The sequence below is a fragment of the Pezoporus wallicus genome, unplaced genomic scaffold (genome assembly GCF_028554395.1).
Source record: "Pezoporus wallicus isolate ANWC-B61680 ecotype Strahan unplaced genomic scaffold, APGP_CSIRO_Pwel_v1 contig_9561, whole genome shotgun sequence".
Classification (NCBI taxonomy): domain Eukaryota; kingdom Metazoa; phylum Chordata; class Aves; order Psittaciformes; family Psittacidae; genus Pezoporus; species Pezoporus wallicus.
Window position 1 is genome coordinate 402,626 of NW_026639554.1, and position 21,353 is coordinate 423,978.

General features: G+C 59.2%; 2 protein-coding genes across 4 annotated transcripts in view; both read right to left on the minus strand.

Moving 5' to 3' along the window:
* The window catches only part of ASAP3 (ArfGAP with SH3 domain, ankyrin repeat and PH domain 3), a 55,691-nt gene that overhangs the window by 24,085 nt on the left and 10,253 nt on the right, over positions 1-21,353 (minus strand). The window contains exons 13-26 of one of the 2 annotated variants that reach the window (XM_057415031.1): positions 21,281-21,329; positions 21,004-21,191; positions 20,770-20,903; positions 20,205-20,299; positions 19,744-19,924; positions 17,670-17,755; positions 17,476-17,591; positions 17,331-17,398; positions 17,087-17,194; positions 16,753-16,975; positions 16,462-16,672; positions 15,615-15,744; positions 15,290-15,412; positions 14,725-14,828 (exon numbers count right to left, since the gene is read on the minus strand). In XM_057415031.1, the coding sequence (XP_057271014.1) occupies positions 14,754-14,828; positions 15,290-15,412; positions 15,615-15,744; positions 16,462-16,672; positions 16,753-16,975; positions 17,087-17,194; positions 17,331-17,398; positions 17,476-17,591; positions 17,670-17,755; positions 19,744-19,924; positions 20,205-20,299; positions 20,770-20,903; positions 21,004-21,191; positions 21,281-21,329 (1,787 nt within the window). In that variant the 3' untranslated portion in view covers positions 14,725-14,753. Of the gene's footprint in view, positions 1-14,724; positions 14,829-15,289; positions 15,413-15,614; positions 15,748-16,461; positions 16,673-16,752; positions 16,976-17,086; positions 17,195-17,330; positions 17,399-17,475; positions 17,592-17,669; positions 17,756-19,743; positions 19,925-20,204; positions 20,300-20,769; positions 20,904-21,003; positions 21,192-21,280; positions 21,330-21,353 lie in introns of both variants that reach the window. The other variant, XM_057415029.1, reaches the window with a different exon arrangement.
* Positions 7,181-13,026, minus strand: TCEA3 (transcription elongation factor A3). 2 transcript variants are annotated; one of them, XM_057415032.1, is made up of 14 exons: positions 12,895-13,026; positions 11,708-11,770; positions 11,461-11,566; positions 11,116-11,257; positions 10,905-10,973; positions 10,716-10,784; positions 10,549-10,629; positions 10,281-10,358; positions 10,044-10,195; positions 9,627-9,688; positions 8,889-9,038; positions 8,240-8,386; positions 7,880-7,951; positions 7,181-7,760 (listed from the first exon to the last, which is right to left on the minus strand). In XM_057415032.1, the coding sequence occupies exons 1-14, from the start codon at positions 12,961-12,963 to the stop codon at positions 7,752-7,754; spliced, it is 1,269 nt and encodes a 422-aa protein (XP_057271015.1). In that variant the 5' UTR covers positions 12,964-13,026; the 3' UTR covers positions 7,181-7,751. The 2 variants fall into 2 exon arrangements, with proteins under 2 accessions (XP_057271015.1, XP_057271016.1); XM_057415033.1 differs by lacking the exon at positions 10,716-10,784.

Consider the following 21,353-nt stretch of genomic DNA (forward strand, 5'->3'; position numbering starts at 1 on the left):
GGCCTTAAGCTGGTGATGGTGCCCCGAGCCCCCTGCTCCCACCCAGGACTGAGCTCCTTACAGGTACAGGGTGGGAGCATCAGCTGGTTCATGCTGTTGCCTTTTCATCCCTAATTATCCTATTTGAGGGGTTCCAAAACCGTTTTCCTTTGTTCCTGGCCACAACAGCAAACGTCTCACCATGCCCCGTCCCTGAGGGACTCGGTCCCAAGGGAGCCTTCTTTTGTCTTGATGCTTGTTTATTTCGGTATTTTCCCCACCGCCTCCTGGTCTTTGGCTGGCAATGGAGCACTGATTGGGAGCTGGCAGCATCCCCCTGGATTTCAGGGAGCTGTGAGCCTGGATGTGTCCCCCCTCCCTTTCCCAGCTGGCTCTCAAAGGTGGCATCACTGCTTTCCATCAGGAGCATTAACAACCCGTGAGTCATCCTGTAAATGAACCATCTTGGAGAGGGGGGAGCATCAAAGCTGGATGCTGCTGCTCCGAGCTGGAGCTGGGCTGGAAAAGGAAAGCTTTGAGCTGCTGGTAGAGGGAATTGATGTGAATATGAGCCCTGGGCTCCCCAAAGGGGCTGGGGATGGGTTTTCCCAGGCAGGGAGAAGGCTCCTTCAGGCTGGGACATGAGGACCGTGTGTCCTGGTGCCTGGGGCTGGTTGTGAGGTGCTGGAGGGACAAGGTCCCCATCCATATGTGTGTGTGTACAAACACACATGTCCCCACCAAGGGGCAGAGAGGAGGTTTATGGCTGGGTTTCCTAAGGGAATAAGGTTCGTTTGTCCATCTCCCGTGAGTGACAGGGGGTTTCATAGGATCCCAACCTGATTTCGGTTGGAAGGGACTTTAAACCTCCTCCAATTCCAAACTCCTGCTACGGGCAAGGACACCTTCCGCTAGAGCAGGTTGCTCCAAGCCCCATCCATTTGCAAGTGCCTGTTGCTGTACCAGCAGGACAGAGGTCAGTTAGACTCAGGCCATGCTTATGGAGCAGGGGGGGATGCTCCTGCCGTGCCCCACAGTCCCCACAGTCCCGGATGTCCCATCACTGGCACATCCACCATGGAGCCAGTGCCAGGAAGGGATGGACACGTGGATTCATCTCCTCTGAGGGCTCCAGGGCTGCCGGGCAGGAAGCTGGTGCCTCTGATGCTGTGAATCCAGGTCAGTGCTGACCCAGCTGCAATCCCTGCTGCTCTCTGTGCCCAGTCCTGGTGCGCAGCCCGGCTCTTCTCCCCTTTGGTGCCTTTTGCTCCAGCACAGAGCTCAGGTCTCCCCTCTACTTGTTCATGCTCCTCCTTTGGGATGGGAGAGGAGAGGAAGCCTCCTCTGGGTGGGAAAGCACAGGCTTGAGTTTGGGCTGAGGGATGGAGGTGTGGGGGGCTGAGCTATGGGGCAGAGCTGCTGCCACCTTCCCGGTCCATTGGCCAGCACTGGGAGCATCCAGAGACCATGGGGAGAGCACAGCTCTTCTGTGGCCATGGTGTTATCCAGGGAAAAGTAAGCAGCACCGGGGAGAGGAGTGGGAATACCAGTGAGGGCTGGGCTGGGGAGGCTTTGGAGCGGTGATTCTGGCTTTACTAGCAAAGAGGAGACACCCAGGCACCCTGAATGGGTGCTTTGGCCATCCTGAGGGCACCCTGGCAGCATCAGGTTGGGCCTGGATTTCCTCCTGGAGAACCCATTCATGGCTGCAGGCCTGCAGGTCTCAGCTGGCCTGGCCTTGGGGAGCTGCTGCCCAGCCCAGCGCAGCGCAGCGCAGGCAGTGGCTAAAGGAGGAATGATGGAGGCTGAATTGAGAGCAGTGGTTTAATGACTGGAAGAGCTCTTCCATGCCTGCCTGCCTGCCTAAATATAGAGACGTGTTTGCTAAACACAAGATGCCAGCATCCCTGCTCCGAGCCTGGCGAAGCGGCTGAGAGCCAAACACAAGGATTTAGAAGCAATATTGAATGACCAACATCTATGGAAGTCTTTGGGCTGAAGAAAGAGCTCTGCTGATAGGAGCTGATTTACAGAGGAGAGGAAAACAGGCTGGAAACGGAGGTGGAGGTCCCTTTTCCCTAGGTTTTGGCTGCAGCAGTGTGGGGGGAAGGATGTGTTTGATGTGTAAATCCCTTCTCGCTCCCTGGTTCTGGAAGCGGCCCTGTTTGGGTCCTGTTCAAACATGGTTGTGCCTCTCCCACAGCACAGACGGGCACAAAGCTTGGTCAGGAGTCCCTGTGGACCCTCCTGTCCCCATCAAGGCAGCAAAACGCCCGTGTCCGTATGGATGGGTGACTGGGAGCAGCATCGCAAAGGGTGAAGGGAGGCAACATATGCCCACAACCACCCTCGTGGCATTGCTCCAACTCACTTCCCAATCCCAGAATGGCTTTTTCCCATCCTCTTCCTGCCCACAGAGAGATACCAGCGACAAGGGGGAAGAAAACTAATTAATAATTATGCTCTGTTAATGACTTGAGATGTTCCTAGGCTAAGTGTTCCCATTTCACTCCGAAATGAGCACCTCTTCTTGTCCACTCAACAGCAAACCTCCATCCCCAAGGCTGTGGGATGAAGCTGTGGGTGGATGGCAAAGGGATGCATTCATTCTCCCTTGCTGTAGCCAAGATGTCTTAGAAGTGAAGCAATTTTCCCTCTCCCTTTGTGCTTCTACCTTCCTCTGTATCCAAGCGCAGCTGGGATCCTCAGAGGGCCTGGATGACTCACCACGGCTGCAATGGAAGGGCATTAGCACATGATTCCTCCCAGGGCTCTGCATCTCCTGTCACCAGCAGCTTCTCCTATTCCATTGAAGGAAATACCACCTTTTTACCTGCAAAACAGTGGGGCACAGCCCCTTGGTGGGCAGGACAACCTGATGGAGACGGGTGCTGGACCAGCGTGGAGATGCAGGGACCGAAGGGATGCCGAGCACCGCAGCAGCGTCACATTCACATCCCCAACACCAAGTCCTTGCTCTCTCCCTGAGCTCTTGCTCAGCTGAAGCAGGTCCCTCCTCAGGGTGACCAAAGCAGCTTGGTCACCCCTTTAGCTGCAATCCCAGCCCGGAGCCATTGCGGTTGAACACTCACTGCCTGCACTGCAGGGTGCAGCGAGGATTTGCTTCCCTGACGGTGTCTGTCCCTGCCAGACTGTGTGCAGTGCGGTGGCACCGCTCCTGGGTCACCCCTTCCTTCCAGGACAAGCTATTTATACTTTCCCTTTGGAAAGCCAAGGTGGCTTCTTGGGAGGACATGGCCTTTGGTGCCAGCTGCTTCCTGAACCCAGGACACAGGGACCTCGGAGAAAGGAGGTGAGGCAGAGCCAGGGCACAACCCAACCTCCCATCCTGGGCATGTTTTGCCTAAGGAGCTCATCAAACAGGGTCCGCGTGGGGCTGGGAAACGTTGGGATGGTGGGAAGGGGATGGAAAAACCCTGTGGGGATGCTGCAGATGCACAAAGAGCATTCCCATGCGGGATGCAGCCCACCCTGGCTGCTCTGCCTGCACCCAAACCTGGCCTAAACCATGCTAATCCAGAGAGCAAAGGGCTCCTGCTCACCAGCCCTTTCCTCAGGCACGTGGCACTTCATTTTATCACTCCAGATTAAGCTGCTGCTCTTAATTGCCGAGTGCTCCTGGGCAGGAAGAACAAGAAATGTCAGGGGAAAAGCCAATGTGGCATTTCTTATCATCTCCATGGTATTCAGGTCACCTTCCTGGTGCAGATGGGAATCCGTGTGGTCTGGATGCAACAGGGAGTGATCCGATAGCGTTCCATGGGGTGCTTTCCCTGGCATCTCCTCCATTCTTGACCCTGCAAGGGAAGAGCACGATGGATCCAGCCAAATGTCAAGAAACACTGGGTTTGGTGGGGGGGGTTATGCTTTTAATGGGGGATCTTTGCTCAGTTCTTCCTCCTCAGTCTATTCAAAGCCTGCTGAGTGCTGTGGCTTTAGGAAAGCTGAGATCAAAGTGCTCTGCAGACTCAGCAAACCTCTTTGGCCAGGAACCAAAGGGCACAAGGCTTTTTCTTTAGGAAAAGTATATCCTGTCCTTTCCCATGCTTTAGAAGCAAAGGTTTGGGTCCACTTTAGGCTCATTTGATGCATTTAAGCACCAGAAAGCCCAGGGAGGGGAGGTTGGGTGATGCTTTATGGCACTGAATTGCACCCCTGCAACTCAATGGGTATCTTGCAAACCTTGCAGGTGATCAATGACTTTTCCCCCTTATTTTGCCAACAAACATCCCATCAGCTCAAATCCATGGCTTTGCTCTGAGTATTCCAGCTTGGCTGGGGAAGAGCCCTGCGGGGAGGTGGGGCTGGCTTGGGCAATCACTGTATTGTGTTCAGAGCTGCTCCGAAGCAGCTGATTCACTCCCATCAGCGCAGAACAATGAATGAGAAAGGAAATTGCTCCCTTTGCATCCCAGCCTGGAGCTGGAGCCGGCACTCAGAGGCTCAGCAGGTTTTTTCTGCCCCTATGTCAGTGATGTCTGTGTGGGTTTCAGGCCCTGGGGTGTCCTGCTGGGATTACCCAGCTCTTCCAGGTATTTAGGGACCCACCACCGCACCTCCGCATCCTTCAAGGGCTGGTACCCGTGGGATACAGCTCCAAGCAGAGGCAGCACCTTGTGCTCAGGGAAACCAGAGTTTTGGGGTGGAACTCAAACAAAAAGGCAACTCAAAAGGCTGGCAGCAGAGCAGCTGAGTGCTTGAAAGGCTCTGATGCAGCAGATGTGATGCCCCTAAAAGACACAGGCTGTCTATAGCTCTGGCTTCCATCTAGCATCAAATCCCCAGCTGGAGCCGGGTCTGTTCAGCTTTTGGGGGTTTCGACCCCAAAATCCCTTTGGGATTTGGGGAGTGGCTGCTGGTGTCCCTGAGCTCAGCAGTGCTCTGATGCATCCCTGTACTGGGGGCATGGTGGGTGTTTCCTGGCCTCCCCTCAGCACCCTCAGCGTCATTCCTGCCCCCTCCAACAACCACAGGGCTGCATTGTCCTGCTTGTAAAAGCAAATGAACTCCTCAGTGGGGCTGGCCCCTTCCCGCGTTCCCCACGCTGGGAATGCTGAGCATCACCTCAGGGATGTGACCCATGGGAGCAGCCCCATGGTGGTTTTCCCAGGAGAAAACTAGGGGTGATGACAATGGCAAGGCTGAGCAGATGGATGTGGGGTTTGAGGTCTGGAGAAGGCAGCAAGTGCTTGAGCTTGGTGGATAACTACCTGTGATCTTAAGGGCCTTTCCAACTCTAACCATTCCATTCCACTCCATCCCATTCCATGCTATTCCATTCCATTCCATCCCATTCTATTGTTTGCTCAGCTTGCAAAGGACAGACCTCCCCATGGGGACAGGCGGGGTGGGATCTGCCCCAGCCCTGGCAAAGGGACATTAACACTGAGGGAGGAACTGGAGATAACATCTCTGAGCCCTTCGGGTTGCAGAAGTGGTGACATTCCCTTGGGAAGAGAAGGGACAGGGCTGCAAACAGGAGCTCAGGTCTCCAGGATGGGCTGTTGTACACCCTGGGGTCTGTTCTACACCTCGTGCATCCCCTAGCTTTAAAGCATTTCATGCACGTTTTTACCCCCAGTGCACATTTTAGCAGCCCTGAAATGAAGGGAGATGATGCAGGAACGTACAAGGCTAAAAGCTGGGTGCACGGATGGCTCCCATGATGGTGGCGTGCATGCTGCACCCCACCATCCCCTGCTGCCCCCAGTTCCTCACCCCAGACACAGCCCTGCTCCCCGATACCTGCACTCACCCATCCTGACACACACCAGACGGTGATGCCACAGCTCAAGGCTGGGTTTAATGCCCAATGGGAGATGCTCCCATGGGCCAGAAGTAGCCTCAAAAACACTGCCAGCCTCCTGGGGGGCTGCCCACCCCAGGGAGGGTTCAGAGGGGTCCAACAGCTCCTTGGTGCTGAGGACCACAGGATGTGTAAAGATCAGCTCCAGATTCAGTTGGGTTCCTACACAATTCCCACCATCCCCTTTCCAAGTGCTTGGAGATCCCTGGCCAAGGGTCCAGAGCCCCCTTGGGATGGGGCTCAGGACTCACAACGCCCCACTCCGTCCTTGCCACCGTGCTTTGGGGACCAGGGGGTTTAGCGAGGCATTGAGCAAGAGGATGGGGAAATGGGGTTGCCAAGGAAACAAAGCAGCCAAAGTGATGGGTTTTTCTTTGTTAAGGCTGGAAAAATGCGGGGGAGAAGGGCAGCGGCGGTGGGAGGCTGGAAAACAGGGGGAGAACCCTGGGATTGGAATGGAAACCAGGGATGCTCCCGTGCCTGGGTGCTGGATTCTGCCCCCGCGGGACAGGGCGGCCTGGCCCTTGCTCCATTGCTCCTCAGAGGCAGTGCAGGCACGGAGGGATCCAGCATTTGCTGTGGGGCTGGTGATGGGACAGCAGGATCTCAGCCAGACCCAAAATGCCATCACCAACCGTCCCAGTCTGTGTCCTCCCCATAGAGCAGGTCAGAGCCTCAGCCCTAGGAACAGTCTCCAAGAGCCACCCATATCCCGTTTCAACCCCTGGGAACTGCTGTATTCCCCTTGCTGTGCCCCAGGGATGGATCCTGCATCCCCACCTGGAGCATCCTCCCCAGGGGGACCTTTACATCAATGGCAGAGGAGCCTCCAGGAGCACCCAGCCCTCCAGTTTGCCTTCTCTGGTCCCTTTCCTCCTTTGGGATTTCTTAGGGGAGCCATAGGGTGTGAAGACCAAGAGTAAAACATGAAAGATCACTTAATCCAACAACTCTTCCATCCTCCTCCTCTCTGCCCATCATCAGCACCCTTATCCCCCACCCATGGTCACCGTGAGCTCCCCTATGTCTCCATCACATCTCGCTGCTGCTGGTTGATTCTGGTGGTGGTGAGGGACGAGCTGGGTACCACGAAGCTCCATCCCGCACCTCTTGTGGCCAAAGGTTGTGTCTCCCACCCCCTTTCCCTGGAAAACCCTCCCACTGGTGGAGTTCCTGCCCTGCCATGGGATACAGAGCACAGCTCCAGCCTTAAGTAAAGGTCTTTCATCACCAGGCAGGTGGTGGATGAGCATCAAGCTGGAGGCTGGTGGATCCAAGCCATGTTATAGAGCTGGCTGGGGGCTCGTGAAGGACCATGAGTGAATGGAGACACAGGTCCCAACACCCTTCAGAAAGCAGTCAGTGCTGCAGAGGCAGTTCACACCTTTATTGCTTTAGCTGGAGGGTTTTGCCCCACTCCTCTTGCCCCCCACATCCCTTCTTTCTTCCTCCTTTTAGTGCCCTTAAACCAGGACGGATGGTCCATGCGTCACAGAGTGCAGGGACATGGTGACATCCCACCAGCATCCAGGCACCCTACGACCACCCCATCTCCCTCTGTGTCCTCCCACTGTGGAGGAAGAAGGTATTTGGGTTAAAACCTGGCCATTTCCCACTCCTGGTTTCCCAGGCCAGTGGCACACCCCGACATCCATAGGGAATGTCCTTCCTGTCTATAAACAGACCAGTCTTCCTTACTGAGGATGTGTCTGTTGGCAGCGGTCTCCCTGCGCTCCCCAAGCAAACAGATGGACCACTTGGATTCACCAGGGTCTTCCCAAGCAAACCCATCTGTCACCAGAGCCCAGCTTCCTGGGGTGCAAGGAAACAGGGAGCTGGGGCGTAGGGACCGGAGCCACCGCATCACCTTCCTCCGCACCCCGATGTGGCTGTCACAGCATCCTTGTCTCACACTGCATCCCTCCAGCCCCATCACCGGGTACCATCAGCAGAACTGCAGGAGAAGCAGAGGGTGAGCCCTCACCCAGCCCCCAGCACCGCTCGGGGGGGGCTCTGACACACCCCCCCCGTAGGGATGGGGATGGGTTGGAGCACATGGGGCTGTGCACAGACCTTCCAGCGGTTCCCACACTCGTTGCACAGCACAAACGTGGTCATGGGCTCGTCGGCGCTGCGTGTCTGTACCTAGGATGGATGGAGCAGGAGGTGGTCAGAGGAGAGCCCCCCCTGCAGCCCTGATCCAGCGCTGGGGCAACAGCACAACAGGGACACGGAGCTGTTGAAGCCATGGGGATGCTGCGAGGGCTGGAGCAGTTCTGCAGCTCTAGTGGAAGGGGTCCCTGCCCATGGCAGGGGGTTGGAACTGGATGAGCCTTATGCTCCCTTCCGTCCCAAACCGTCCCAGGGTGCTGTGATTCTATAAACTGGGTGCCCTGGGAACAGCGGGGACCCCGGGGGCTTCGCAGGGCTCACCTGGTTGTATGTGCAGTTCTTCTTCTTGCACTTGCCGCACTGGAAGAGGTCGGTGACGGTGCCGCCCGTCTTGGCCATCTGGTGCTCCCGGATGGCCTCCTGGGTCATGGCATTCCGCAGCTCCTTCAGCTCATCGCTGGCCATCTCCTGCCACCGGCATCGGGTCAGCGCTGCTGCCCGGGGCCTTGCAGCTCAGCCAGCGCAGGGCGCAAGCCGTCGTGGTCCAGCACCCTCCCCATCCTCTCCAGGTCAGCACTGGTCCTGCTCTGTGCTTTGCTGGAGGGCTCATGCCCATCCAGATCACCCCATCCTCAACCTGAAACCGCTGCCTGCATGTTCCCATGGCTCCCCATGGAGGGAGCTGCGCTCCCACAAGCTGGATGTGGGGAACATCCTTCCATAAGGAATGGAGACCCTCAAATGTGACTGGTGACGTTCCACACTGCGATGGGCTGGGGACTGCAGTGCCTCCTGCTTCCTCCCTGTGCCTGACGCTCCACAGCCAGCACCAAGGTGGGACAGGGAGATGCTGGGACAAGCACCACCAAGCCAAAACCCTGCCAGCCCTTGGGCACCAGCACAGCCTCCAAGAGCAGAGGCTGGGGAGGCAGCACGGATGTGGTCCATGAGATCCAGCCCCGTGTCCCACCTCGGCCGTCATGCGGGCGATGAGGCTGGGCAGGATGGCCCCGCACAGCACGTTCCTCCGCAGGCTGGGGTTCTTGGGGTCCTTCAGGTTGCTGATCCTGCTCCGCACTCGGTTGCGGTACTTCATGTCCGTGCCCTTCAGCTCCTGGAAGATATGTGGGGTGCGTCAAGGAACTGAAGGGGGTGAGGTGGAGGGATGCTCCCTGGGGTACCACATGGCCGGGTCTTCCCCTCCTTGGGCTTTGGAGGGTGAAGCACGGTTTGGGATGTGGGGAGGAAAACAGCGACATTGCCTTGCACCGTTTGACAGCCACAGTTGGGGTTGCACCAAAGAGCAGAGGAGGGGAAAGCACCTTGGGGTTGGTTCTGGTCTTAGGGGGCTGCCAGGAGACCCCCAAGCCTTGAGCTGGGGGTGAATGGGGGTGGCACCGTGATGAAGCTGAACCGAGGCTGGCAAGAAACATGGGTACCCACAGCAGGGTCACAGAAGCCTTGGCTGGGGGGGGGGGGGATTCCCCCGGGGATGAAGGCAGATCCCTGAGCAGAGGGGTTTGGGGGAATGCACTGGAGCAGCGCGGGTGCCCCGGGGATGCTGCGCTCAGCATCACCCTCTAACAGGGCTCCGAGCTCCCTCTGCAGGCAACGGGGCCAGCAGAGCCCATCACCTTGTCCCCGTCACCCTCTGTCCTGCCCCCAGCACCACCCTTGAGCGCAGTGTGTGGCCCCAGCCCCTGTAAAGGATATGGTCTTCGATCTCCGATGCCATCTTCTCGCAGTTGACACCAAACTCCTTGTAGTCATCTAAAGGGCAGAGAGGCCAAGGGGTGACTTCGAGATGTGAAACCAGCCCCATATCCCCATGCACTGAGAAACCCTCTTGAAGGATCTCACTTCTCCCTCTCAATTTGTCACAGGCACCCATCTCTAAGCAGCCTATTTTAACCCATCTCTCACCTCACAAAGAGCCCATCCCCACATCCAGCCCTTTACCGGACACCCCCCCAGCCTCCTTTGCTTGCCTTTTGGGGCTGAGCACTGATGCAGTTTGGGCCCCAGGGTGCAGAGCCTTGCTTGTTACTGCAGGGTTGCTCCTCTTAGGGCTGCCCCATAGGAGAAACAGCCAGGGTCGGACTCGAGCCCCCCAAGCCCCACTCACCATCCATGCGGAGCGCGGCCGTCAGCATCTCGATGCACTTGTCCCGCACCGAGTCCCCTGTGAGGTAACAGGGGGCCAGGAGGCAGGGGCTGGGCGAGAAGGGGCTGCTGGGGGTCCGTGGGGTCTCTGCTTTGGCCTTGCTGCTGTTGGCTCTGCAGGGGAGGACAAGCAGACCCCAGGGTCCTGGCGCAGCCCCCCAGGACCTGCACCATGGCACCGGGATGGGGCCTCTCCTACCTTTCCTCCTTGCTGTCGCTGGAGCTGCTCCAGGAGCCGGTGGGAGCTGGGGAAGGGCTGCTGCCCACAGAGGCTCTCCTGGGGGGGCACAGGAGGCGATGGCACCAGAGAGGGGCACACAGTGACTACGAGCGCTCAGAAACCAACGTGAGTCTCCCCAAGCGAGGATTTGTTCCCCATGGGAAGGCCCCAGTGCCCATCAGGTCAGGTCTCCCAACCATCCCTACCCATCCATGGTCAAAGCATCCCTGGAATGCCCTCTCCTTACCTCTCCCCTGACAGCCTCTTCTGTGAGGAGGAAGAGGAGGAGGAGGCCGACGTGGAGGACCTTGAGTCAGCAGAGTCCCTCCTGGCAGGAGAAGCCCCATCTCAGAGGTGGTGACAGGGACCAGGTGAGGGGACCAGACCCCATCCTCATCCATCCCAAGCACCCACCTCTCCTTCTTGCTGTCCAGAGGTGACTTCTTGGAGGACGCAGTGGGGCTCCGGCCATCATTGGCCTTTCTTCAGAAGCCCAAAGGAAGGGAGAGATGCTCTGGTGAGCCCATTGCACATTGCACACCGCATCCCAGTGCCACCATTCCCTGGCACAGCCTCCCCCGGGCTGGCAGCATCGACATGTACCTGTCCAGGCTGGCATCAGCAGAATGGCCCTGAGAGGAGACGGCGCAAGAGCTGGACTTGCTGGGCTTCCTATGGGCACAGAGAGCAAGGCAGGGTCAGAGGAGCCCCTTGCCCAGGGAATAAATAGCTCTAGAGATGGATAAACCAAGCCCAAGGAGTGAGCAGAGGGGTTTGTATCAGCCCCTCCAATGCTGGTGCCCCCCATCCTCACCTCTCCCTGTGCTTCTCCTTGTGCTTCTCCGCTGGGTTCTTGGGGTGCTTCACCCCTTCACTGGGGCAGCCGGGGAAATCCAGCCCCTTCTCCTTCTTCTCCCCATCCATGTCCTTCTCCTTCTTCGGGGTGGTGGAGGGCTCTGGAAGCAGGGTTTGGGTGTCACAAGCAGGGCCCAAAGCAGCACTGGGCACCTGGGGAGCTGCATCCCAGGCTGGGGGATGCTCAGCCTTTGGGAAGGCAGGCACTGATTTACACTGTTCCAAGGGAGTGGAAATGAGCCTTGGAATATCCCTCCAAGGATATACATGGATGTGGGGAAGGGGCTGGGGCTCGGGGGCTCACCCAGCAGCCGCTTCCAGTTCTTGATGAGGATCTTCGCCGAGGCCACCACCTCTCCATCCGAGCAGTGCTTCCGCACCGAGTTAACAGCCACCCCGATCCGCGTGGTCTGGGGACACGCAACAGGGATGTGTCCTTAGGGATGTGTCCTTAGGGGTGCGCTGCCCAGCATGGGAGGGATGGGACAAACCCCCTTCCATGGGGTGTGCCCCTTCCAGCAACCGCTGCCCCCCAGGCCAGCCCCCCTCACCTGGAGCAGCTGAATGGTCATGGTGTAGTTGGTGAGGGACTTGAGCAGATCCAGAGCCCCTTCCTAGAGTGGGGAGAAGCCACGGGAGCGCCTTGAGGGGCAGGAGAGGAAGAGGGGGCTGCACGAGGCAGCCCGTGTCCCCCTTTCTTCTCACCAGCATCCCAGGGCTGCTCCCTGTCCCCCCCAATGCACCCCTGTTAAAACCCCAATCCCAATTCCTGCCGCATGGGGTCACTCCTCCCAGCTGGGAAGCAGGAGCTCCCCTTAAAGCTTGGGGAAACCCTTCCATAAGGCTGAAGATAGCGACCAAGCCAGGGTAGTTCCCAGGGGGAAGCAGAAGCAGAACCCATTGGGTTCTAAGTGTTGGCATCCCAGCGAGGCACCGGCTCCGCTCCGGAGCTCGCCCCGGCTCGGGGTAAAGGCCAACGGAGCAGTCAAATATTAACTCTAAGGGCTGGGCTCGGCTCCGCTCCCCCACTGGCTCCCAAAGGGCCGCATCCTGGCACAGCAGCACCGCAGCAGAGCCGGGAGCCAGCTCTTGTGCCCTGCCTGCGCACGGTCCGCACGCTCGTGCAATAGGAACCGGGTGCGTGTGTGTGGGGCTGGGGGGGGCACGGTGCAGCACCGGCCCCCATTGGGTGGTGGTGGCCGGGCTGGTGGCCAAGCACCTGTCACCCACGGTCCCCTGGCACCGCGGAGGGCCCCCATGGCCCCATATGTGCCCACATGTGCCTGCATGGCCCCCACTGTGCCCGCATGGCCCCCAATGTGCCCGCATGGCCCCATACATGTCCCATGGCCCCCAATGTGCCTGCATGCCCCCAGATGTGCCCACATGTTCCCCAAGGTGCCACATGTCCCCCGATATACCCCCATGTCCCCACATACCAATGGGCAGTGGGGTGCAGGAGAGAGAAGCACAGATTGGAGGCACACTAAACCCCGCTGTGGTGAAGCTGGGGCGGCACAAGCAGCACCCCGGGGTGCTGGTGGGTGCTCAGCACCCCTTGGACCCACTCAGCACAAGCAATAGTGGGGGGTGAAGAGCACCCCATCCCCTTTACCCTTTCCCTTCCTCCCCTGTCCCGCAGCACGCTGTAACACGCAAACATGCCTGTACACGCATGCAAATGTACACACGCATGTAAATACACACGTGTGTGTGCCAAGGGCTTGGCCACCCTTACCGTGCTCTTCCTGGCCACCATCTTATCCAGCTTCTTGGCAATGCGGACCAGCTCCTCAGCGGGGCCCATGCTCCCGGCTCCCGGCTCCGGGGGGCAATCCCAAAGCAGAGCGGGCACGGCCAGCAATGGGGGGGGACACAGGCAGGGAAGGGAGAGGGAAGCGGGGTGGGAAGGAGCAGGGAGAAAGGGGAAAAAGAGAGGAAGGAGAAGGGAGAGAAAGCAGAAAGGAGGTGGGGCTGTCCCGGCCAGTCATCAACCCTGCCAGGCAGGCGGAATAACACGGGGAAGGGCTAAATATAGCTGGGAATGACAGGCAGGGACATGAGGGCGGGAGGCGCGGGCTGGGGGGGCACCCAGGGGTGCTGCGGAGGACCCCGGGGTGCAGAATAGGGTTGGAGCCTGGCGCTTGAGCTCTTTCTTCAGAGGCAGTCGGTGATCTGGTCCTATCAGTTTAGTGGGTCTATTCTAACTTGGCACTCCAGAGACTGGGAATGCGGCAGGAGACTTCCAAAGCCCTTTGGAAGTGCAATAACTAGCTCTAGTGGTGACACACAACTTGTGATCTATAGGTCTCTCTATTTAGATTAGGTATAAGGAAGAAGTTCTCTCCTGTGGGGGTAGAGGGACATGGGAATGGGTTGAACGGAGAAGGTTTGGATGCCTCATCCTTGGCAGTGCTCAAGGGCAGGATGGATGCGGCTTGGAAGTGGTTAAACTTTAAGGTCCCTTCCACCCCAACCCATTCCGTGGTTCTCTATGGTGTTGGTAAGGAGGAGGCTAAGCCTGCACCAGGCTTTGCTCTGCAGAAATCCCCCAGGAGCACCCATAGGGACAGCACAACCATAGGGGGGGCACCCCAGGCTGGCTCCCATGCAGGGAGGACACCCGTGAGAGCCCAAACCCCACCTGGTGCACCCATTCCCACACAAAGCAGTGCTCCCCCCATGCTCAGCACCCTAAATCCCAGGCTCCCATCACTGATGGGCACTGGGAGGGCACAGAGCCTCTGGTACCCACCTGAGAGGTGGCATCAGCATCGGGCAGGGTGGGGGCTGCCAGCCCCATGGCAGGAGCTGTGCCCCTCATCGAGCAGCCAGGCCCTTACAAAACCCATGGTTTTATTAGAGACAGAAAACATGAACAAAACTGTTTGAGATGACACATTTGACCCCAAAATGGGAATGGGGTGAGTCGGGGGGGGGGCAGTAGGTGGTTCCCAAAGGGCACCAGGATGGGGGGGGGACATTGGTCCCAAAACAGCTGTAAAATCCCTTTGAAGACCCCCCCAGGGCTGGGGCGGTGATCCAGCACCCACCCCAGGCACAGGATATGGGGCAGGAGCTCCATGGTGCCACTGACCTCCCCCCCCAAGAGCAGGGAACGGGCATTGTCCTGCATCCTCAGAGCCCACCGGCCCCCCAAGGAGAGGCCAATAAAAGCCCTTTGCTATTCCCTGCTCATCCCACAGGCTTCACAGTTGGGGTAGGGAAGAAGGACGGGGGGGGACGCAGCTGCTTCCCAGCCCTGTATCCCCAACCCCAACAGCCCCCAAGCTGGGAAGGGGGGTCCATGGCTCCCCAGCAGAGGACGGCGAGGGGCACCCAGTGCAGCTCCTCCATCCCCAAACCCATGCGGGCAGGAGAGGAGGAAGCGCCGGGGATGAGCAGGGGGACACCAAGGGACCCTCTCAGGCCATGAGTGCCGTGAGCGTGCCTGGTCTCTGCCCTACGCACGGGGCAGGCAGCAGCCCCTGAGCTCCCCCGCAGCCACCATCCATGGATGCTGTTCCCAACGGAAGGGGACCGGATGGGTCCCGGCTCTGCTGAGGACAGCGAGGGTGAAGGGGCCGTGGGCACCCATCAGTCCTGCAGGAGGTGCACGAAGCTGGCTGGGAACACTCCGGTGCGGGATCCATCGCCCTCGATGAAGCCAACCTGGGGGGTGCAGGGAGGGATCAGGCTATGGGAGCCCCAGCTCTGAGACAGGGCTGAGAACTAAACCTGGAGAAGTGAAGGCTCCTTAAGGGGAGACCTCAGAGCAGCTCCAGGGCCTAAAGGGGCTGCAGGAAACCTGGAGAGGGGCTTGGGACAAGGGATAGGATAAAGGCGAATGGGCTTTAACCTCCTGCCAGAGGGGAGGCTGAGCTTTAAGGCCCCTCCCAACCCATTCCATGAGAGGACCTTGGGTAGGGGAGAGGCTCTGGGGCTGATATCCCCATTCCCAGAGGGATTTAGAGAGGCAAAGCTGCAGTGACCCATCCGTGAGCGCCCTCCTGCATCACAGATGGGGCCATCACCCATCCGCACCCCCCGTGAACACAGAACCTCCTCCAGCTGGAAGGGAAATGGGGGGGGAATAGACCAGGATCGGGCCCCAGCACCCCGGTGACCCTCACCCAGCTCTGCTCGTCCTCCTCCCGCGTCACCACGATCACCTCGCCCTTGGAGAAGGTCAGCTCCCGCGCCTTGTCCCCCCTGCAGTCAGCCACCGCCTTCACCCGCTTCTGCCGCCCCTTCGCCTGCAAAGGGGGGAGAAGGGGTCATGGACACCCCCAAAGCCACCTCCCAATGGGGGTGCAGGGATGTGATACCCCCGATGCGTCCATCTTCCACCCTGGGATAAGGGGAAGGGGGAAAGGGGGAAAGGGAAGTCTGGGCACGCAGAGGGTGACCCCCAACCACCATCAAAGCCACTCTGAGACACCCCCTGTTGGCACCTACCGGGGCGAACCTCCTGGGCATGGGCACAGGGGGCACCTTGCTGCCGTTGGGGTCCTCAGCAGGGCTCTGGGGGGACACGGCCTTGCCCCCCACACCACTGATGCGCCGGTAAGAGCGGGTGCTCTCGGAGCTGCTGGGGACAGCGGGGACGGTGTCACCCCCTCAATGATGCACCAAGCCCTTCCTGCGGGGGCTCAATGGGGGCAGAGCCCCCTCATGGGACCCAGATCCCACCCCACAGCTCCCTGGCTGCTGATGGGGGTGGGCTCCATCCTCCCTACAACAAGCCCATTCCCACCACAACTTCCCAAAAGGGAAACTGATAACTCACAAGGGGCCTTGGTGTCACCCCAAATATCCCACATCACCTTCCCTAGGGACAGCCCAGAACCTAGTCCCCTCCTGCATCCCAGGGTATCAATTCCCTTGTCCGCTCCTGCATCCCAGGGTATCAATTCCCTTGTCGCCTCCTGCATCCCAGGGTATCAATTCCCTTGTCCCCTCCTGCATCCTAGAGCATCAATACCCTTGTCCCCTCCTGCATCCCAGAGCATCAATTCCCTTGTCCCCTCCTGCATCCCAGAGCATCAATTCCCTTGTCCCCTCCTGCATCCCAGAGCATCAATTCCCTTGTCCCCTCCTGCATCCCAGAGCATCAATTCCCTTGTCCCCTCCTGCATCCCAGAGCATCAATTCCCTTGTCCCCTCCTGCATCCCAGAGCATCAATTCCCCTGGGGACTCCATGTCCCCCCGTGCCTACAGGGGGGTGACTGGCACAGGATGAAGCCAACCAATGCAATGAGCCCCCCCCAGCCCCAACACTGGGACATGGGGGAATGTCCATACCCAAACTTGACAGGGGGGATGTCGGGGGCTGTGGGGCTCAGCTCTGGCCCCCGCCGGGTGCTGGTCTCTGTATCAGAGCGGGTCTCCCAGTACGCTGCCCTCCGGCTCTCAGTGGGGCTGCGGGTGCCAGGGGGGCCCACGGTGCCGTCCAGGGCACCCCCACTGCTGGAGAAGTGGGGCTCCGACGCCTGCCAGGGCAGCTCAGGGCGCTCTATGGGACAACACAGATGGAGGGGCAGTAACCACAGAAACCCATCTGGTGTCTGGGTGATGGGGGAACCCCCCACTCACCGGTGGGGCTGGGTTTGGGGCGGGCGCTGCCCCGCGTGGGGTTTTTGAGGGGCAGCGGGGGGGGGATCTCCTCGCTGTGGGCCCGGCGGGGCGCGGGGCGCGAGGGCACCAGGATGCTCTCGTAGGTCCTGTTGGTGATGTCCATCCCCGTGCAGCTCCAGCGGGCCTGGGGGCTGGGGGCCGGTGGCGATGTGCCCTTGAAGGAGCGCTGCAGGGGGCTGACCTGGGGACAGGCACCCGGCTCTAGGGCTGCCCCACACCGGGGTCTGCACCCCCGGAGCCCTCGCTGGGGATGTGGGGTGTCCCCGTCCCGCCCATAACCCCACATGGGTACCTTCTCCTCCAGCTCGTCCTCGCTGTCATAGGGGAACTCCTGGGCAGGCTCCCAGTCGTAATCCACATGGATCTGTAGGGAGAGCTTCTCTGCCTGTGCCTGCTCCAGCTGCCGGATAGGAAAGGGCAGGAGGGTGTCAGGATGGGGGGGGGGGCAGGTCCCAGCAGCCCCCTGCCACCACGCCGGTGCTTCAGCCCCCTCTGCTCAGCCTGAGCATCTCCCTCCTCATCTTCCTCCCACCTACCAGCTCCTCGCACTCCGAGTGCTTCAGCCTCCTCGCCACATCCAGCGCCGTCTCACCCGCTGCGTTTACTGCCCAAGGGACAAAGGGGATGGGTCCCAGTCACTGGGGAACCCCAAACCCCCCTCGCCCCATCCCAGCCCCATACCCGTGGTGAAGGTGGCTTTGCCCTTGAGGAGCAGCTTGAGGCAGTTGGGCTGGTTGTAAAGCGCGCTGTAGTGCAGAGCCGTGTTCCCGTCCTGCGTCACCCGGTCCAGCGTCCCCCTGCAAGGAACTCAAGGCTTGAGGGCACGCAAGCATCAGCCCCTGTGGTCCTGCGTGGGAAGCGGACAGGGGACGAACCCGTTCTGGATGATGAAGTCCACCAGAGGAAGAGATGATCTGTCAGCGTGGCGCACGGCCATGTGCAGTGCCAGCTCGCCCAGGTCCTGCCAAGAGATGGAGGGGAGGGGTGAACCTGAGGATGCTCATCTCCATGAGGTAGAGGAGAGCTGGACCCAAGGATGCTCATTTCCCATGAGATAGAGGAGAGCTGGACCCAAGGATGCTCATCTCCCATGAGACAGAGGAGAGCTGGACCCAAGGATGCTCATCTCCCATGAGACAGAGGAGAGCTGGACCCAAGGATGCTCATCTCCCATGAGATGGAGGAAAGCTGGACACAAGGATGTTCATTTCCCATGAGATAGAGGAGAGCTGGACCCAAGGATGCTCATCTCCATGAGGTAGAGGAGAGCTGGACCCAAGGACGCTCATCTCCATGAGGTAGAGGAGAGCTGGACACAAGGATGTTCATTTCCCATGAGATAGAGGAGAGCTGGACCCAAGAATGCTCATCTCCCATGAGATGGAGGAAAGCTGGACCCAAGAATGCTCATCTCCCATGAGATGGAGGAAAGCTGGACCCAAGGATGCTCATTTCCCATGAGATGGAGGAAAGCTGGACCCAAGGATGCTCATCTCCATGAGATAGAGGAGAGCTGGACCCAAGGATGCTCATTTCCCATGAGATGGAGGAGAGCTGGACCCAAGGATGCTCATTTCCCATGAGATGGAGAGGAGAGAAGAGCTGGACCCAAGGATGCTCATTTCCCATGAGATGGAGGAGAGCTGGACACAAGAATGCTCATCTCCATGAGATGGAGGAGAGCTGGACCCAAGGATGCTCATTTCCCATGAGATGGAGAGGAGAGCTGGACCCAAGGATGCTCATCTCCATGAGGTAGAGGAGAGCTGGACCCAAGGATGCTCATTTCCCATGAGATGGAGAGGAGAGCTGGAGAGCTGGACTGGACACAAGGATGCTCATCTCCCATGAGACAGAGGAGAGCTGGACACAAGGATGCTCATCTCCCATGAGACAGAGGAGAGCTGGACACAAGGATGCTCATCTCCCATGAGACAGAGGAGAGCTGGACACAAGGATGCTCATCTCCCATGAGACAGAGGAGAGCTGGACCCAAGGATGCTCATCTCCCATGAGATAGAGGAGAGCTGGACCCAAGGATGCTCATCTCCCATGAGATGGGGGAAAGCTGGACCCAAGGATGCTCATTTCCCATGAGATGGAGGAAAGCTGGACCCAAGGATGCTCATTTCCCATGAGATGGAGGAGAGCTGGACCCAAGGATGCTCATTGGACCCAAGGATGCCATTTCCCATGAGATGAGATGGAGGAAAGCTGGACCCAAGGATGCTCATCTCCCATGAGATGGGGGAAAGCTGGACCCAAGGATGCTCATTTCCCATGAGATGGAGGAAAGCTGGACCCAAGGATGCTCATCTCCCATGAGATAGAGGAGAGCTGGACCCAAGGATGCTCATCTCCCATGAGATGGAGGAGAGCTGGACCCAAGGATGCTCATTTCCCATGAGATGGAGGACAGCTGGACCCAAGGATGCTCATCTCCCATGAGATTGAGGAGAGCTGGACCCAAGGATGCTCATCTCCATGAGATAGAGGAGAGCTGGACCCAAGGATGCTCATTTCCCATGAGATGGAGGAAAGCTGGACCCAAGGATGCTCATCTCCCATGAGATAGAGGAGAGCTGGACCCAAGGATGCTCATTTCCCATGAGATGGAGGAAAGCTGGACCCAAGGATGCTCATTTCCCATGAGATGGAGGAGAGCTGGACCCAAGGATGCTCATTTCCCATGAGATGGAGGAAAGCTGGACCCAAGGATGCTCATCTCCCATGAGATGGAGGAGAGCTGGACCCAAGGATGCTCATCTCCATGAGATAGAGGAGAGCTGGACCCAAGGATGCTCATTTCCCATGAGATGGAGGAAAGCTGGACCCAAGGATGCTCATCTTCCCAAGGCCACCCCTGCACCCAAAGGCAAACGCAGAGCACGGGCACCCAAAGTGGGCAGCCCCATGTCTGCTGCCAGGCAGGGGGAGCAGAGCACTCACCTGGCCCTCAGGGCTGGCCAGGGGCTTGGCCAGATCCTGCCCCTCGGCAAAGGCCTGGAGCAGGGCCAGGAGGTCCCGGCCACGAATGGCTTCCCAGAGGCGATGGGGGTCCTCGTGCCCGCTCTTGTGCACGTAGCGGCGCTCCATGTACTTGGCCACGATGTACTCCTTGCGGGCAGCCCTGTGGGAATGGTGCTGTGGAGTGGGCTTGGATGGACACAGGGAGAGACCCTCCTCATCGGCACCGCTGGGCTCCTGCCTCCGCCTGAACCCTCGTGCTCCAAGGACGGTGCAGTCCGCACCAGTGAGGACGCCACAGTCTCCCCCTTCTCCCATCCCAAGCTGTCTCAGAGCCAATGGGCAGCAGCGTGGGGATGAGGACTGAGCACCGTGTGCTCCTCTTCCTCCTCCTCCTCTTCCTCCCGGCACACCCCGAGCCCCCTGGCCAGTGACCGACTCACATATCGCTGCTGGCCGAGGGCTTGGGGCAGTCCTGGCTGGGCAGCGTGGCCTCCATGATCTCATTGAAGCGGGTATTCCCGATGTTCACAGCCAGCTGTGGGCAGACAGGGATGGGGGAGATGAGCCCTCCTGGCCACACTCACCTGCCCCCCCCAGCCAGATCCCCATCTCCATCCTGGGGACAGAGGGAAGGAGCCCACTGCACCCACACAGGACCTTCCCGGAGCAGCATCCCCCCAGGGATGATGCTCTTCCATGGTAGGGGAAGTCTACCCAAGGGACTGACCGCATCCCCCCCCTTAGCAAGCAGGGACACCCCCCCTTGCCCAAAGCACCACAGCGGGGGCTGGAAACTGCTGCTGGGGAGACTGAGGCAAGTTTAGGAGCACTGGAGCAAACTGGGCACGGATGGGATGGAGGAGCAGGGATGAACTCTGCATCCCATTAGGTTTGGGAGCCACAGAGGGTGATGGCAGTGGGCTGACACTACATCATCTTGAGGTCCTTTCCAACCCGAACCCATCCTCTGGCTCTATGATCCCAGTGGCTCAGGGAGCAGCTTACCAGCAGCTCGGAGGTGCTGAGTACATCCAGGGTGAGAGACTGGATGCGGGAGTAATGCACGCCCAGCTCCCGATGGATGCCGGAGCACTCGATGCACGTCAGGATGCCCAGGTTGGTGGAGAGCCACGTAGGGTCTGGGGTGTTGAGGCGCTCAGCATCACCACCCAGCCCCATGGGATGCTGCAAACCAACCCACAGCCAGGGAGATGGGGGACACCCCAAGGCCCAACCTACCCGGGGCCCCGCAGTCACAACACTGCTTGTTTCCAGGCATGTTCTTCACCTCGCTGATGACCACCTTGGTGAGCTCCTGCAGGCCACCATCCGCCCCACTGCCCGCTGCCGCCCCACCACTGCTAGGGTCCCCCTTGAAGGCATTGCTCAAGGCTTCATCTTTGCTGTTCTGCAGCACCGAGACCCACCTGGGCAAGAGGGAGCCGTAAGGATGGGGATGGGGAAGGAAGAGCGGGATAAGGCGTTGTAAGGCGCAGGGATGGGCTGTGGCACTTACACAATGCACTCCTGCTCATCCTCCGCTTGGAAGTGGTATGTCCTGTTGTCTGCAGGGGTGGGGAGAGGGGAAG